General features: G+C 42.5%; 1 protein-coding gene and 1 long non-coding RNA gene across 6 annotated transcripts in view; one reads left to right on the top strand and one right to left on the bottom strand.

The window, feature by feature from the left end:
- LOC111248275 (synaptophysin-like) overlaps positions 1-16,593 on the bottom strand; it is a 61,509-nt gene extending 44,916 nt beyond the window's left edge. Inside the window, exons 1-2 of one of the 5 annotated variants that reach the window (XM_086985271.1) lie at positions 6,518-7,526; positions 3,445-5,321 (exon numbers count right to left, since the gene is read on the bottom strand). In XM_086985271.1, coding sequence (XP_086841397.1) covers positions 3,445-3,566 — 122 coding nt within the window. In that variant the 5' untranslated portion in view covers positions 3,567-5,321; positions 6,518-7,526. Of the gene's footprint in view, positions 1-3,444; positions 5,322-6,517; positions 7,692-16,221 lie in introns of those variants that run through there. The other 4 variants (XM_086985272.1, XM_022800343.2, XM_022800346.2 and 1 more) reach the window with 4 other exon arrangements.
- On the top strand, positions 8,280-13,322 carry LOC147756445 (uncharacterized). The gene is made up of 2 exons (XR_015324954.1): positions 8,280-10,872; positions 11,051-13,322. It is a non-coding gene; the product is annotated as an uncharacterized LOC147756445 (long non-coding RNA).
- Positions 16,594-18,372: the final 1,779 nt, after the last annotated feature.

The raw sequence follows: 18,372 nt of genomic DNA, 5'->3' as shown, positions 1-18,372 counted from the left end.
ACAGCTGATTATACTGACAAATTTTCGCACCGAACTTAGACGCCGCTCCGTGCTAAAAATTCAAGAATTCCGATAGCCACTAGTTTCTTTCGATAGCTTTGCAAACAGCTGAAACGGGTCTTGTTTAGCCCAGCAATATTTTCGTGGTCTTAAATTTTAAATAACTAACGCCAATGCTAAAAATGTTTATTTTACTATTCTTGAAATGATTGGCCCTTAGTACACGATTGAGATACTTTCTGAAAGTTTCGCCCGTTTCGCGAGCCACGCCGTTCCACTTTAGAAAAGAATATGCCGCCGTACGACTTCTAGTATATCACAGTATTACACAGATGCCTCTTGCTTGTTTAATGACTCTAACGCACTATCTCTTCCTCTAGCTAAGCTAATCTTCACTGACTAAGCAAATCAATTTTCTTCATAAATATATATATGAAGCAAAGTTAGACGGAATAATAAGCGGCACTTTGTCACTCCAGTCGTTTGCCTACTTAGCACCCCTATGCTATTTCTTAGCTAAGCTTGGCCCAGTTTCGATGGGGGGTTAATTGAGGCATACACACCTATCTTCGCCGCCTGCGTTATAGCTGGCAGCCATCGAACAGAGCCGACGGGTCACAATGTAGCCGACAGTGGCTAGAATCACTGCAAAAGCAGTATATAATCTTTGCTGTAAGTGAAACTGTTTGAATGAAGAAGATTACCTCCTGAAGGTCTTTTTGTACCTGTCGTGGATCTGATGGACAGACCCATTCATGAATCACACATTTATATAGGGCTGCGTTTGTTCCTGGGCGAACAAAACCACTGACGCTAGCGGCGGCAATATCAACAGCGTGGCGATGGTGGTGGTGGTGGTGGTGATGATATAATAATTATGCTTATGTATGAGTCGATTTCTGATCACAATGAGCGACGTGTTCTATTCGCGTTAGGTCTTCCATTCGATGTAGCTGGAGCCGGAGTACTCGCCAATACATTAGACCCTGCAGCACCTAGAAACAATGGTCGACAGTCGACGCACCCGTACAACTCTGCCTTTGGTGGTCTAGGCTCACGCGCAGAGAACGACTTACCAGCTAATGTCTATCGGATTTCTCAGTTCGTATCTCAGTTCGGATCTACTCAGTGGAATCCGGCTACTAGCCAGCAGACTGCCAGTGAGATAGCAAAACAACACGCGACGGACAAAATCTCTGGATCTTCCGCTAACGAGCAACTAGTCGCAACGTGATGCGTCGGTGTGTTGTGGTCCCAAAACCGCTTTTTAGATTTTGAGACGACTGTGAAATAAGTAAACGCTTTGAGTTTTACAAGACACCTGTTTATTTCGTGTATGGTGCGATGGATAGAATGCCGAACGCTGGCGGTCACGTCCATGTCGTCATTAATATAGGATAGTCTCCGTAATGGTCCAGCAGCAGCGTCTATCCGCCTATGAACCTTAAAAACATACGCATGCCGTATGCAAAGCGCCAGAAGTAGGGGCGATGCTCGTGTTTGAGCGTCCAGCTTGTCTGCTACAGTGCCCAACTGTGCTTCCGGACGTTTAACTCGAAGTACTAGTACAGGTTTGAACGTTTTCGTTCTGGATAAGAGCTAACCGTCTGACGGAAGGCCGAATGATGATACCAAATGTAAACCTCAAGCCATCCAGATGGACTCAGGATAGGTTCACGTTAGAAGACTTTTCTCGTTCTACTGGCACCGCTCAGCATTGACGGCTATTGCGCTGCAGATGCTAGTCGCATAACAACTTCAAAACATCGACACGAATAACTTTTTTTTTTTGCTAGAACTTAACGTACGACAGCAGTAACTTGCTTCGACTTTCGCTGATTCAGCTGTACGTTAGTTACATCAGAATACAAAACACATTCTGATATTTGCATTGTCCTCCATTAATGAGATACTATTCTGCCGAAAAGAGCGACGCATCGTCTCTGTACTATTTGTGCGTACGTCTCGAGGTCTTCTTCGATCTACAATATCCGATACTAATACTTTATATATCATGGACACTAAATAGCAATATTTAATTGAGCATTTTGACATAAATCCATATTTGGAAAGTATTCACGTAGAATTTCCTGTTACTATTCGTAAGATTTATAATCGTACAAATAAACTAACATAAACATATAAACGGATGTAAAAGCGTACTGTCCAACATATGACAGGGTTATTTGCCAACGTGAAGATACTATACATTATCTTCATTATATACTGTTTAATATTTTCACAAGCACATACGCACAAAGCTTGAATCAATGAATTCAATGATGAATTGATATCACCCAGTATTTTATTCTAACAGACTTATAGATCGAACATCCGATATGTCTGAAGGTAATAAAACATCAAAATCTACATTTTTTTCTTATTAGTTGCTTGGTAAGGCTGTACTTAATTTCAGCGAAAATTTTCATGGGTTATAAGTGACCTACAGTGACAAGCAAGCCTTTTCACTATGACGATAACTTACTAAGGTTACATTTTCAATTCAGAACATAAACCACACACTGGTTGTCTTCAACTAGCAAATAAGTTGTTATTAAACGTGTGTCATATAGGTAGATACCAACTTAGGCGCCGGTGCATACAAAAACAATTTTTACAGAGTCAGATTTTTAACTGGCATAAGACCGAAGATCCGAAAAATAGTAGGGTTTAAAAAAACTGCTCAAAAAAGGTACAAATAACGCAGAACAGCGCAAAAAATTGCAAACAGATTAATTCGTTATTGAATCGTCATCAGGATCAGGCAGACCCAGTCGGCAGGTGCTATGCTGTATGCAGAAGAGCTGTTCATTTCCACATAGCACATCTAGGTGCGCTAAAATTTTTTGTTTTTGGGGGGTTACTTTGATGAACCTTCAAGCCCTTCGAATGTCCATTTTACTAAGGATCTTCCGGCTTGTCTCTTGGTGATCTTCCTCAGATTTTTTAGAAGCCATATGAGTACTGGTTATGACGTGGAGCGTCGATTTTGAGTGAAAAGGGGAAATTTAAAATTTCAGTGGGAATTCGTTCGGCGTTAACACGTTGCTCAATAGCTGAGCTTCGCCTAAATTCTGAAAACGCTACATTGTTTTTTTCTGCTATGATGAGCCTGTTGTAGGGATAACTTTTTCCTGGTGTTAGGAATAGCGAACAAACGCATGCTACAACAGAATGGCCGTCGAAGCTTCTCCGGCTTTGACCGGCCCTCGCTGTATACTTTTCTACACGTGGTATAGTTTTCCCGAACTGTTCCTATTCACTATGATATTCTGGCAAAAGCGCGCACTATAATTACAAACAAACAAACAAACATAAACACATAAAGCACAATGCTACAATATAACATAATGACATGTATTTAAAGCGATTGATTAGACGGTCTGTTGGTCAATACTGTCATCGGTTGTCTTCGATGCGTGGTCGTGACAGGTTCACACTCACATTTTCGGTTGATTGCGGCCGCTGCCGTTGCCATCGCCAGCAGCGTCACTTCTGGAAATGGTATTCTCAGCATTTTGGTTCAAACTCGCGCGGGAAGAAGCTGCCTGGTCGTTGGCTGACATTTTCGACGCAGTAGATAGAATGGTATCCCCTTTACCGTATCCGTAGGTCGCTAGCGTCAGAATTTTTCAGTGAGGTGCTTGCAAGCGGACACCCGCGACAGCAGTATAAATAATTAAACCAAAGTTCTTGATAACACAGGTAAAGATGGTCACCTCTCTGCGATATTTTTCCGGTATGTATTTTTTGTTCAGTTTTTAGTCACCCCGATCTGGCGAGCGATTCTCCAACGACCTTTTAAACGTATCTATAGGTAATCACCAAGTATGAGACAGGTAGTACGGATCGATTGGAGCTCATCGTGGTGATTGTTACGTGCAGTATGGGCGTTCGAGATGGTGACACTGGCCTGTTTCAGAAATGGCCTATTGCACCGAAAATGACAGCAGTAGAAGAGGACACGCGGCCGACGCATCAATACTACGCTATCTTAACTAACTTGCTATCACTTTCTGTTGCGACAGAACTATGTTTATTGTTAGATATCATCACAGATCGTTCAACGTTCAATGACATATTTGGTGCTCTATAGCTGTCATGCTCCTATAGTTGTTACAGCTGATACGTGCAGTTGTTGTTGTTGTTGTTGTTGTTTCTGTCCGTTTTTCGTCTCTTACGGGAGACTGTTTATCTTTCTGAGAGGGTGATACGCGCATGAGGCGACAATTACAGACGGTAGGAGCACAGTGCACAATATCCTCACCTCACATGGTGGTCACTCAGCAGTCTCTAGATATAATCGTAGAGGCTCCAACAGCAGTAGCAGATGGTCAAATCGCTTACATAACAAAAACACCCATACGACTGGTTAGTGTTGGATACTAAGCTTGTAGAAATAATGATTGTATTATGGTGGTACTACTAAGTGCCGCTGCTGGCGTTGGGGGGTTACAGCCGTTGGCGGTGTTGGTCGTCGCCACCGTCGGCGCGTCGTCGTAGTCGCCGCCGCCACAGCTGCCGCAGTTATTGCACTAAATTCAACCGTGGCGACGGCTGCGGCTGTAGCTGTTGTGGCTGACGTTGTGTTTTCGCGCAGCTGGTGCTTGACGATTGGTTGGCTGGCTAACTGGCCATATTTTTTAGTCAGTTCATGTGGCACTACCCGCGCCGGTGAAGTGGTGCTAGCAGTAAACGCGCATTTGGCATCGCACCATGAGCGTGCAGAAATCGCTGAGGTTTCGTAATATTTTGCCTCCATTGCTGAAGCGGCGGCAACAGCAGCGAATGCACGAACGACTACGAGACGACGATGACGGCAAACGAAGACGTACATACACACAAACAGACAGAGGAACAGACAATCAGATGGACATCACACACACTTGCGTGCACACATACTCCAGTCAGAGGCAACGTTGTTACTCTTTGTGATCCATAGAGCGCTAAAACCATAGGACGGCCATGCTACAAAGTGGGGCGAGGAGACGATTCCGACGGAAACGAAGTTTGCCGCCGTGGCCATCAGTAAAAGCACCAGCAGCAGCAGTAGTATAGTAACAGTAGTGGTTCTTCTCGAGTCATAGTCGCCGATGCCATCGGCGTTATTACTGGTGACGCTCGTCAGCGCCTGACGCCCAATACACGGGACTTCGCGATCTGGCGAATATTGATGACACTGGCATAGCAAGCATTGTTACAGCAAAAACAGTGGCGAAGGGCAACAACAATGAGAAATGTTCGTGCGTGCAGAGACGGCAGGCAAGCAGACGTTCAAGGACGAAATTGTCGTCCTGCATTAGGCGCAGATATAATTATAACTGAAAGTCGAAAAGTTGCCTTCTTTTATGTTTGCGATGGCGTGTTATATAATACGGCAGCCACACACACACACACACAAACACATACATACAGGTATATATACACATGCCCACATACACGTACACGCACCCATTCAGGCACACACATACGGTACACGCCCACACACACATATACGTATACACTCACACATATATAGGCATGGACACACATACGCACATACATGCGTGCACGTACAGACACACACACACACACACACCCGCAATAGTCGCAATATATTAGCCGCTACATCACCTGTGTCGGCAACAATATGGCAAATTGAGGCAACGTAAATCTCATATACAGATCAGTAAACAGAACAGCGAGTCTTGAATAAATATATAATAGCACCCAGTTGTGATGGCGGCCCTCAAACAGCAGCAGCAAACCTGCACGAAAAGTTCTTTGGCGAACCAGTTCTGTTACCGACTGCGAGGCCCCTCTTGTCCACTGAGGAAAAAGACTCAACCTGAAGACGAGTGCTATTGAAGTCAAAAATACAGGTAGGTACAGACGTTCCAGGAAGGTAGGAGCATGCTGTCGAAGATTTGTTTATAATGGGAATAAATGGGAAAAGGCCGCTCGGTTAGACCCAGATGATAGCAGATTATTGCTGCCAGACTAGACAAATGATAGCTTCAAAATCTCAACATTGATTGTCTGTGCGGACTTACGATGGTAAACTGGAATGGTCGTCTTGCGCACGATGTATTTTATTAATATATGAGTAGTTACTAGGGGCTAGAAATCATTTTTTCTAGTTTTGTCGACACCTACGCAGCTCGTAGGCTCTGAAGCGACAGAATGGAAGGCAGGCAGGATGGTTTCTAAATACTTACTACTTCTATAGAAATAGAAAGTAATAGAAGCTACGATGCCCCGGATGCCCACTAGGTTAGAGAAGCCCACCAGGCAGAATTGCTAACTGCAAGCACGCAGCGGTATTTTTGTAGAGGAAGTCTTTTCCATTGAAAGAAAATACTCATAATACTGACTAAAAGGACGCACGTGCTTGATATAGCAAACGTACGATGTTACCGAACCATTTTTGGCAGAATAGATATTGTCAAGCTCGATTTGGCATAGAAAGAGAACGCTCGTACCATTGTTATAAAAATACACACAAAGACAAAAATAAATATTGTCCAAGTTTACTCACCGACTTGATTAAGATTAAAAGTAATGAAACATTCAGTGAACATTGGTCTGCCACGATCTAGTTTTTACGACTCAGTTAATTACATATTACGTATTGTTTTTTTTACTTTAGCTTCTTTGTTGTGCCATTACACCTCTTCGTTTCAAATGCGTTACAGTGGCTTCGTACAAACATTTGCTTACATTGTTATTTAGTCATTAACAGTTATTCCAAGTTTGCTTTGAATACGAAGCTGCGACCTCTGTGTATTGATATCTCTTAGACGATCCGGTCTCCGTCGCTCATTTGATGCAATTGTAAACACGTTTTTATCATTCCAGCCGCCAATTTATTTATTATTTAAGCCATAATCAACGTTCACGAATTAAGTGTACAATCATGTATTCACAATAGTGATATCGGCCACTTTCTACCAAGGTACTTGCACGTTTCGTCCAAATTCTTGTTGAGCGCCAGTAACGCCCGCAGAATATACCACTAGCATACTGTTCGACGAGATTTACTATAGTCTTAAATCGGTAATTTCCCACCTTTATGCCCTGAATGCCTTCCGAAATGGCAGCCAGCGTCCAATGAACACAAACCTAATGTTTTTTTTTTTGCTTAGCGTGAGTTTTTCGCGAGGCTTATAGGTGCAATGTAATTGTTTCATCTTCGTTCGTTATTTGCTAAAATAGGCCGCAACAATAATTGACCTCAAAGAATCATTCCTTCAGCTGAAGCTCGATCCGTTCACTTGCTACTTTGTCCAATAAGTAAACTTAGTATTTCGACTTCGAGGCTTTAACGTTGGTACCACGACACTTGGTTAGCGCTGTATTTATTTCACTGTTGCATTGCGCAGCACGGAAGGTGGGCAAGAGGTCCGCTGGTGCAAATTTGGTCTGCCGGTGCCGCCTTGGTGAGCAGACGGGTGTCAAGGCTGAGAAAAACGTACTGACTTTTACAAATTGGAAGCTCTTTGGCAGTTTGGCCAAACTGGCTAGTTGTCCCCGTTGCAGTTTACCGTGCAACGGCCTGTAATAACTAGCGGCGGATGTAGCGGATTAAGCGACTGGTACTCTATAACATCGTGTGACCGGCCTGTGCGTCTTGTAGCTAATTGAAATGAAAGCAAATCCACTGTCGTAGACGACCGTCGTGCGGTCGACCTTATTGATCCAACCACACGTTCCGGTTTATCTCTCCGATTGTTTGAATATGTTCTAATATTGACTATTTCAATTGGTACTTCAGTAATGACACCTTTGCCATTCACCTGTTGGCAATAGTGCAGGTGGCGCTAATGGTCATGATGCCATCATTCGAATTTATGCGTGTTCATGAGCGTTTACGTGCTACAGTCAGTAGCTCGGCTGCGTTATAGTTCCATCGGAGTGTCTGTGGCGTAATGGCCATACCAGTCGACTGACCGAATAGAGAAAAGGTAAAGAGCGAACGAAGTGTGCGTGGGCGAGTAGGTGGGCATACGACTGAGTGGAAGTATGGCTGGTCGCAGAAGACGAACTATAGTGACGCGTCGCTGCACACGTTTTGCTTGTCCTAATCATCAAACGCTAAAGTGAAATAAAGCTAACGAAATATAGTAACAATGGCTTGTTTGTTTGAAATTATTATACAATATATTAGAAAGCCTGCCCAAATCGAAGTTATATCGTTCATAAAATGATACTGGAGCTCGTTCGATGGACTTCGCAGGTATCATAGCGATAGCAGACGATCTCGGTCCGAATTGGAATCGAGACCACATTATGACGGTGACATGAAATTAGTTGGCCATTTATTGAAATAAATATATCTTCACTCGGATGATTCAAGCAGGTGCAGATGGAGTTACGCAACAACGTATAATTAAACGTATTTGATCCACAAGATGACGTGTGTTTATCCCCATAAACAATCAGCTATCGCGAAGCAAAATATGAAGAGATTTAAATGTAGTTTGAAGGTTTTTCTTGAAGATTAATAGCAACCAGGTTGACCAAGGAACTACTCGACAATTAGTCAATCTAATAAACCAGCATAGAAATTAAATCAGCAATTGTTATTTGATAGAGGTGTCGCTAGCCTAAGTGATCCGGCAGACGTACTCGCTAGCTGTGATGAGTTACAAAAATTGTTAGTAACAACGGATGTCTCACATTAAATTGCCTTTTTAGTTCGGCGGTATTGTGATATATGGATACCAGGTGAGCAAATGACTAGCGGTAATGTTTATCGTTAAGTGTACCCTTTGTTTGGGTCCGTAAATGAGATGTTCCACGTAGAAAAGATGTCGGCTGTGGAAGGCTGCTGTGGGAATATTTGCATCTCTCAAGACGGTAAACATAAATCTTACAAATCTGGTTTTGTCTATTGTTGGCTTTAAACTTGTTACTGGTGTTGCCATAATAGCAAGATGGTCATATACCGAAAAACTACAGCTATTTTTGTAAGATTTGTTGTATTTTGCTACTAGACAAAGAAATTACCTTATAAACAATGCTCGTTCATACGCTGTAATTGTGTTTTACGTTTTGGAAACATTCTAAAAACGTGTCACATGCCCATTATCAGTCCAAGGTATTTACATGGTCAGACCTGGCTCTGTCAAGCTATGATTAATATAATTACTGGTAGGACAGTGAATTATAGTGTGGAGCGTAATTTTCTTAGAAAAATAAAGGCATCAGAAACCAGTTGAGGTGTAACACTTGCAATATAACCGTGTGTCTTTGTTATTAACGGGGGTTGTTGTCACAGGGAGAATGTGTTAGAAAAAGTAAGCATTTTGTGGGGCCAGATATACCACCGACTAGATATATAAAGGTATAGTGAGTTCGAGTGAACCAAATCTGCGTCATACAACGGCATATCAGTGAAGACCACTACATATAGTCTTCAGCGCTTCATAAATAAAATGGCTACTGTTTAAAGGTAATCAGGACAAGCAAAGATTTAGTTTTCAATTATTTTCTAGGCTCCAGCGAGCAGCTGGCATTATTTTGTGAATTATTAACACAAACCTATCAAGATATAGCTTCTAAACCGTGACTGATCCGGAAAGAATAGGCATAGTAACTTTTCAGATACAAAAGATCTTTCTGTTCATTACGACTCTTATCCGTCCCTTGTTCGCACAATTTTTATTGGCTGGATGTATATATAAGGTGTTAATAAATAACCTATAAAAAAAAAAAAAAGCATCAAGGATCTGGTATTTCCTCTTTTTGGTTAGAATTCATGAAGAATGACTACCTTATGCATTACGTTTTGTATGGCTATAAGGCGTACTAATATAATGTGACGTGTAAGAATACACAGACCGTCCTCCAAGACGAAAAGAAGTCGGTGGATAATTGCACAGATCATAGAAAGTAATATCCAATTTACAAACCAAGATAATCATCCAGCGCCACCAGGTGGCATTTAGTGTAATTATGTTTTCAAATCCAAGTGTGTCTCAATCCCTAACAAGCTTTGCTCGAGGCGAACGTCCTTCTTTCTTTCCGAAAAGTTAGTCAGCTAGCCAAACTATTTCACATGTCAGCAGTAGCTTTCGGATCGTTCAGACGCAAGGAAGCTTGGTTCTTTCCAAACTTTTGCTTTCTTTTTAACGCTACGTGCTCTCACGGTGAAGTATCAATGGCTACCATTGTCTATCATTTACCGGTACCAACGACCATACCTTGTTAGATTCGTACTACTACTACTATTATCGTAGATATAGTTGAGCACCTCAGCGCACGGCTAGTCGAAGCACCTTAACATCAGCTCTCACTGAAAAACAAATGAACGAATGACATCGTTCGTCGCTGTCATCGTCGTTGCGGTTTGTATCTAATGCTGGTCGATGCTTCAGAAGCTTGCCAGTGAACTACTCTAATGTCCGGATAGGAGAATGCAGGGAACAGCACACCGAGACAACGACAAAATTTCTATCTTCATCGTATTTCTGTTCTCGATATGGCTCCTGCGCGAAGAACACTTTGACAACAACAACAGAAAGGTGGCTTTTCTGGCCACCACGAGCCCTACAAAACTGTGTCTGCTAAGAAACTGCACAGCGATGCACAAAATCGGAAGCTGGAGAACGAAAACGATGTGTGGAAATTTCATTGGGACAACGACCGATCTAGCATACTGACGCGTGCGCACCCCGTCCTATTCGTCCATCTTTGGCAAAATTGAATGCACAACCGCGGACGAATTGTCACTATGTCAGATGAATTTCTCTGAACTGGTGATGGACTCATTGATCGAATGGTAGCTAGGTGAAACTATTGCTATCGTGTTAGTCTTTATAAACTGCATCGTCATAAAGTGACGATTATTGCTACGAAAGACATGTAGCAACATCGAGTCGTCGTCGAAAAGTAAGTTGATAGTTAAGAGTCTTATGTTGAGAGAACTTGTACAATTGGATTGCCAATTGGACACGAGCGATATGATGCAGTAGAATCATTCATTGATAAATGTATCTGACGCCTTCGGCAGTGATTCAAGCGGCAATTGAGATGAAAAGTCTTCACAGGCAATGTGTGCCCTTGGAAGGTTCTTTTTTTTCCAGGCGTACAAGATCGGTACTTCGAGCGAACTGGTATAATTTACACGAAGGTTGGTTCTTCCAAGACGTACGCGGATATTCAAAGGTCGTGCCCCGCTGCTACATAATCAAATAACTTACGAGTTCGGCAGCATGCAACCTATCTAGTCCTGCTACTTCTTTAATAATTTAAGCACACAGCCTGAGTATTAATTCTTGAGTAAGAATTAATATAGGAAAAAAGCCTACAGGTCTCGAGCTAGTTATATTTGCGTAAAAATTCATGTGTCAAGCATGGCACTCCAGTCGAATTCCAAAACGACGTAATGAAACTAATGTATGTATCGGTATCTTCGAGTACTACATAAACAACACGGAAACAGAATCTAGTTTTAACAAGTGATTTGGCGCATTGCGTTACAGATCATCAGATAATAACAATAGATTCTTAATGTGCTATACAAGTCATCCTGTTCGTTGTCATCATATACATCAGAACGTACGACGACCTTTATTGCCGATGTTTTTAAAACAATAAACTCACCTTTAGAGCAGATTCTTGTCCAGCTTATGCATGTCTATGAAGTGTGGCATAAATGCGTAATTTTCGTAAAAGAGAAGTGTGATAATAAAGATGTGTAAAACTATAATACTGTATTCCATTGGATGCTTAGAGGCGGAGTCATCTCTTAAGGCCACGCGTAAGGCTCAAAAGGGTCGCAGCATGTCAAGATGCCCCTTCCTCGCATATCTCAAATAACGCTTTGCATCTAGCCGACATATCTCCCATACAGAGTTCGAGCTTCGATCACACCCTTGTCAAGTTAGCGTCGAAACTATTAGCCGCTGGTAGCTTGGCGTGCACTGCCCGTCATCGTTTATAGCAACTCCAGGGCCTAGTAATAGTTGCCTGTATGAGAACCGTTCTCTTCAGCTAATTTTCTACTGCTCCATAGTAATTGGAACCCGAAAACCGAAACAATTGAAAACCGAAAAAAAAATAACAAGCAAGGACGATATTTGTCGAATTATTTTGTGACTTATTAATGTTTTTAGTTTTTATAGTTTCTTATTTGTCTGGACCAGCTCTCTTTTTTTTTCGTCGTTAAAAGTATGAGACTGAGTGAGCCTAGTCTTTTTTTTTCAAGATAAGCAAGTCTCGACGCCATTAGAGTGGCGTTGTTGTGCGTCTGCATGAACGGCATCAATGATTAAGACAAAACAATGCCGCGGATCTATTCAAAAATATCTAACTACGTGTAAACATTTCATTCTTTATAATTACATTTTGTTTATATTCGAGTTGTTGTGCTAAACCCGTAAGACCAGCCCGTAGGCTTTCAACAATGAGTTTAAACGTTGCAAAGCGGCTACGACGTACGTTTAGGAAACGAAACGTAGCAACCTTACGTCCCACAACAAGCGCCACCCGCTCCCAGCCCAACCTGTGGGTCCGCACGTGGACGACGAGAACTGTGATGATGATGATGATGATGATGATGGTTGTGATGATGATGGTGATTATGGCTGTGATGATGATGGCTACCACTGCCGCTGCTAGTGGGGAAACCAACCAAATAGGCGGCCAGCAGCAGCAGCAGTAGTAGACACGTGAGAAGCTGAGTGCAATAGTAGCGAATTGCTACGAAAATGGCCCCCGTTAATATGTAGCGGTCATTCAGTGGCTACTGCTCACGAACTCTCCTAGATCGTCTGACTCTCGTCAGTCGGTCGGCCGCCTGGGGCGCTGCTATTGAAACGATAACATAAAACAGCGTGGAAAAAAAACAAAAAAAAAAAAAAAAAAGAAGGACCAATCAGTCGTCCCGCATGACATCCAACAAGTATGAACAAAGCAGCTTGCCACAAGTACATAGGCTCATGTCAGATTCGTTGGACAAATAACTTTTTTTGGGAAGAACAAATTTCCATGTTAGACATGCATTTCTACCTACCCGTAATGATTTTCTATGAGCGCTGGTCATCAGGGGCGGAGTTTCAGACGGCTGCATAGAGCATGCTGTATGTATACAGAAGCAAACACACTATCGTGCCAATATGGATATTTAAACGGCTCGTACAACAGCTAAAACGTAGCCAAAGCTGTGCATGCTATTTAGCCCAATTGTATTGTGGGTTATTTCTATACAAACTAATATCAGTTCTATCGGGTGAGGAGAGTTTCATCGTTTTAGCAACAATCAATTCTATGATAATATCTATGTATAGAACTAAATAGAGCAAAATCTGCCATAGTAACGCAATAAAATTGTTTTTATAGTGGTGCTTGCTAATTTATGTTTAAGCTATAACGTATAGAAAATCAGCGCATCTATGAGCGCTTTTCATCTTCATCTTCATATAGAATCCAATTTGGCAGCTCAATAATGACAACTGATCGAAGTGAAAAGTGGAAGGTAGTCTAACTTTATTGAGTTGGACTCGTATCATAGAGGCCATCTCAGAAGTCGGTTCACTTTCACTGACGGACGTTTCAGAACGATGTGGCGAGTCTACTTTTCTGCCATCGTACGTATGGATAGTCTCGGCCTCGCCTCATTAGGATAGCATTGAGAGTATACCTAGTCATCCTGCTGTGAGACCAATCGCAGTAGATCGACCTTATGCCACCCATCATTTATCGGTACATACTTCACAAGTCAGACTGTGATACATTTGTGGCTTCTCTTGCATGAAGATTAGCCAACCACAAAGAATCAGATCAATATATGCTCTTCGTTTTAGAGCAGTAGGCGTTGATTAGAATCAACAGAGCACTCAATGTATCAGGATATTGTTGACGAGCTTCAACTGATCTACCTAGGCGGCTACTGCGAAATTGTCACTAAGGTGCGTAAGGCAAATGGTTACCTATGATCTGGAAGTTTAGCTAGAACAAGAGCAAGTTTTAGGTAACTAGTCTAGGCGATTAAATGCACTCGAACAAGTCAGATAAAAGCCAACTTTTTAAGAAGCCTTTTTACATTAAGCCTGAATGAAGAAGTTTGCGGGATAACAATATTTGGCTAAACACTCGTCCTACGGTCACTGGTAAAAAAGCGAATCGCGAACAAGATGACTTCTCCCTGATCATAGCTGCGCGCTCATTTAACCAATCATAGTCCAACATGCACGCTCGGCATATTCTTGAAATACTGTCAAAAATTTCGATTACAGTGGGTTCAATTCTTCCATTATAGATAGACGACCGCGCACTACATGGAAAGTTTTGCCTAGGCGTTGGCGGTTGATTGATTTGTTCGGTGAATTCGCGTCTCGAAAAACCACTAAATTCTAGGACTCGCAACTTTCAGGTCACGGCCTGGTAACATTCAATAGTCAGCTATATTTAGACTACTCTCCGTAATAATAACGAAAATGTTGCCAACTATGACAAACACATTATGCAACTGAAATTCAACTTGGACGGTGTGCTTGGCCCTTAGAACATCGAATTCAAAATGGAATACCGTGTTTATAACGCGCACACACACCCTTTGTCTACATAAAGGTACTTCTCACTTCGATTCAATAACCCTGCATTGGGAACACCTTGCTTTACGTAACTTTCTTAGTAAATATAATCATTCGTATAAAATCTATAAAACAAAATCTAAAAAGCGGTGATGCTTTCAAAATGCGAATCTAACAACGGACTCCATAGGAGATGCGTCGCATAAATATCTTGCGAATCTTTTGCTGCGGTTCCTCTATTTGTTCTCTAATTTTTTTCACAGCAAAAATAAATATTCACGTGACCTTATTGATTTCTATGATTAAATGAAAGCATCAATAGATCCGGTTTATTGGAAGATGCATTCAAACATTTGAACATGGAGCTTACAAAGCGACCTGTCCCTTGCCACTATGTAGCCTGAAGGTTCAGGTTTCTTACGAAAAACAAGAATAAAATTAGCGAATTTTGCACTGACCTAGTTAATTTTCCGTAGGTCCGACAAAACTTGACAAGCTGTCAACTACCAAAAAATGTTGTTCGAGTTTGTGGGCGAGGTTATGGTACATGTGGTGATTTAGGTTCAAGTCCTAACGTAGACGTGTTTTGTTTTGTGATGGGAGCTCGTTTAAATTCATCCTCCGTCGCTTTGAAACACGTTGACTAACAGTTATTTGATGCCGTAACGAGCTGTTCGCAGTCGTTTTCTATAGTTATTCTAATAGATGATGTGTCTAATGAAACCATTTAATTTAAAATAGTTTGGCCCTGTTTTGATTGCAGCAGGAACTAGACATTGTTTTAACTCGCGGACATCGGATGAGGTCTTTGCTTTTATTGTCTATTCCAAGAACGATAGGAAGCAACACATAAATGAACGTCCTGATTTGAAAAAACCGCCACTGGACTGCGCTGCGGGTTCTCGCGTACGTCGAGTTCCACAAGCTATGCTTCTTGCTGTCAGTGTTCGGATGACCAACAAAATGAGGTCTTTCGAAGAAACTACGTTGCTCTTATTATATCCGCTTTTCATTGTTCTTCGTTCAGATTTTGGGGTCACGTGGCTCACAATCAATGCGGTCAAAATTGTCGAATGCCGTTACCTCACCAATTGCATTCAGCTTCGTACAAGTGCACTCATATTTTGTCTTTTTTAAGGTATGGACTTCGAACAAACCTACTAAAAATATATGGGAACTATAATAAGAAAATGTCCAGTACGAGTGACCGGGTTTTGCAGTTGTCTTCGCGAATGCATTGGTATAGTGTCACGTGACTGCTTAGACCCGTGCTCAGCGTTCGATTTGGCTGCAGCTGAAGATTTGCATTATACATTACGGCATATTTGCCATTCTAGAGCAAACGGGACTGGAGTCTGCCCCTCGATTCATAAGAAAAAATGCCAAGCGTTTTGGCATGAGGGTTTCTGTGGGAACGTGACGAAATCCCCTAAGAATAAACAAGAACCAACATGGCCGCTTGAGAGTCATCCACTAAACGATTATTTATCTCTACAACTGAATTCAGAACGCACCGCTGACCCATGCAGACCCCGTCTAATAGATCCACGATTGCATATGTTAAATGCGGCACCGACCCTAAACGGGACAAGCAAACGCTCTGCCGTGCTCACGTGCCCAATAGTAGCTCCCGCCCAGGGCACAATTAAACTGTGTATTTATGTTCATTCGAAATCGTAACGATGCGCCCAAAATTTCTACTCACCCCTGTCGTTGGAGTTTGCTTCCTTTTTATGCTGGGTTGCTGGACACCACCGAAACACACACTGTTCGATATCGTGGAGTTTCCTATAGTAATTGCGCGTTGTTCGCGGTTAGCTTACTTGGCTTCAGCCCTTTCAGGTCACAAACTCCTGCGTCGACCTCTAAAGCACACGCTCCCACACGAACGTCGTCGTCGGTTGCTCCTGTTTCGACCACCGTCTACTCTCTGTTCTGTCGGTTTCGCGCTGATTTTGAAAGAAGAACAATTAGAAGAAGAATCAATCACCCCCCGAAAAAGAGTCCGTAGTCAATTCTATATAATAGTAGTATTAGTGGATTGCCTGAGCAGCGCGCAGATAAAGTAGTACAGCAGAGAGCAAGGGTAGAGGCGGCGGGCAGCGCACAGCGTACCAGTCCGGCTTACCAGTGGTGGTGACGGTGGTGGCTGGACGTACAAACAGACGGCGGCAGCAGCAGCCATGGGGGCTTGTAGGGGATATTTTTAGGGAAACCTTAAGGCCATACTACCCCATAAAGCCGGCAGGAGCTGCCGCCTAAGGGCCCGGTTTCCCTTCCCCAAGGATCCCTTCAAGGGCCCGTCGTTGCGGCTGCTACCCCCATGGCCCAGTGCTCTTGCACTCTCCTCCTTAAACTACTCTCATACTCGTGTTATTCAAAGAACACCGATTCCCCTAGTTCGTTCTAAATGCATCCACCAGCAATACCTCATAACGTCCCGATTTCGAGGGCAATACCTGATGAAGTTAGCTCGCTAGCTAGCTGGATGGATGGGTGACTCTCTCCGATCTCTCTAAAGTTGTGTGAGTGCGGATGTGCCCCCGGGGCCTCTCCGCCCTCTCCATCCGTTACCTTCCCTCTTTCTCCAAACCGTACGAGCTAAACGCACACCACTGTTCATCCCAATACAAGAAACGGACAGCTAAACTTAGAGCACAGAAGGAGTCAGCAAGCAGCGCCAGCTGGAGCAAGCAACCGCACTCCACTGGAACCATTACCACAGAACGCTCGCTGTGTGGCAGCGGGAAGTCTCCTTCCTTCTCTTCCGCAATTAGGATTGAGGCAACTTAGCCTCTCTCAACCCCAATATGTCGTTCGGCCACAGCAAATCCGGAAGCTTATGTTGATCCCTCTACCTGCGCGCGCATCTTCATCTCTATACACCGGAAACGTCGTCGTTCACTGCGTTATGCCGTACCGATGTAAATGTGCCCCTTTGCCCCTCTGACGATTCTCTCTCCCCTTTTACTCCCCGTTTACTAATAATAATATTCTGTAAAGCAATGGTGAACTTTATTAATTCAACAAACAGGTTCAAGTTTTGGTGAAAAAGTGTCAACTTAGCTGCATCGTGTTGAGCTCAGCGATCGCTGTGCGCAAGCTTTTTTGGGTTTAGCAGCGTCCTGGAAGTTTATTTAAATGTTGCCACTTCGCTTAAAAAGTGGAAAGCATTTATAAATAACGACAGATAAAGTACCAAGTCCGGATGCTTCATTGGAAGTATTTGATTAATGCTGACGGGACCTGTACCCTGAGTTAGTGTCAGAAATTCATCTTAGGAGAAAATTTACATTCATCCGAGATTGTCCACACACTATCGGTGATCATTGCACCGGTTTCTATGATGTTCTATTCCGCTTACAGAAATTAAATGCTTACCAGATGCTTTTATTAAGTTGTATCTCAAGCAAAAAACAACAAGTCATAAAAGCTGCTATGGATTAAAGCATAAAGGGTATGTTCAACTCGGGTGAAACAAAAAGGCGTACTCGATACATATGTCCTATGCATGTCAGTGAAATCTATTTCTTTTTAATTAGCGCAACACGAAAGTTAATTCATGTCGAAAATAAGTATTTATACAATTTAAATGTTTCAAAAGTCATCGCTGGCCATTAATAAACAATACCTCTCGTTATCACACTCATAGTAGCATTGTGTTCAAATGAATGGACGTCCAGGGCGCCCTTGGGGTATGGCGGAAGACTTAATAGTTAAAATAAACTTATCTTAAATAAATCTTCAGCCTTATTTCTTAAATCCAGTTTGCAAAGATTCTCAAGTTTTGCTGCTTACTGAAGATTTCATTGGGATAATTGATTACCAAGCTGTAACCTAACCGAGTGTTCAGTCG

This window comes from Varroa destructor, unplaced genomic scaffold (assembly GCF_002443255.2).
Source record: "Varroa destructor unplaced genomic scaffold, Vdes_3.0 BEIS01000003.1, whole genome shotgun sequence".
Lineage (NCBI taxonomy): Eukaryota > Metazoa > Arthropoda > Arachnida > Mesostigmata > Varroidae > Varroa > Varroa destructor.
The sequence above is the reverse complement of the archived record's forward strand: the minus strand, read 5'-3'. Positions and strand labels throughout refer to the sequence as shown.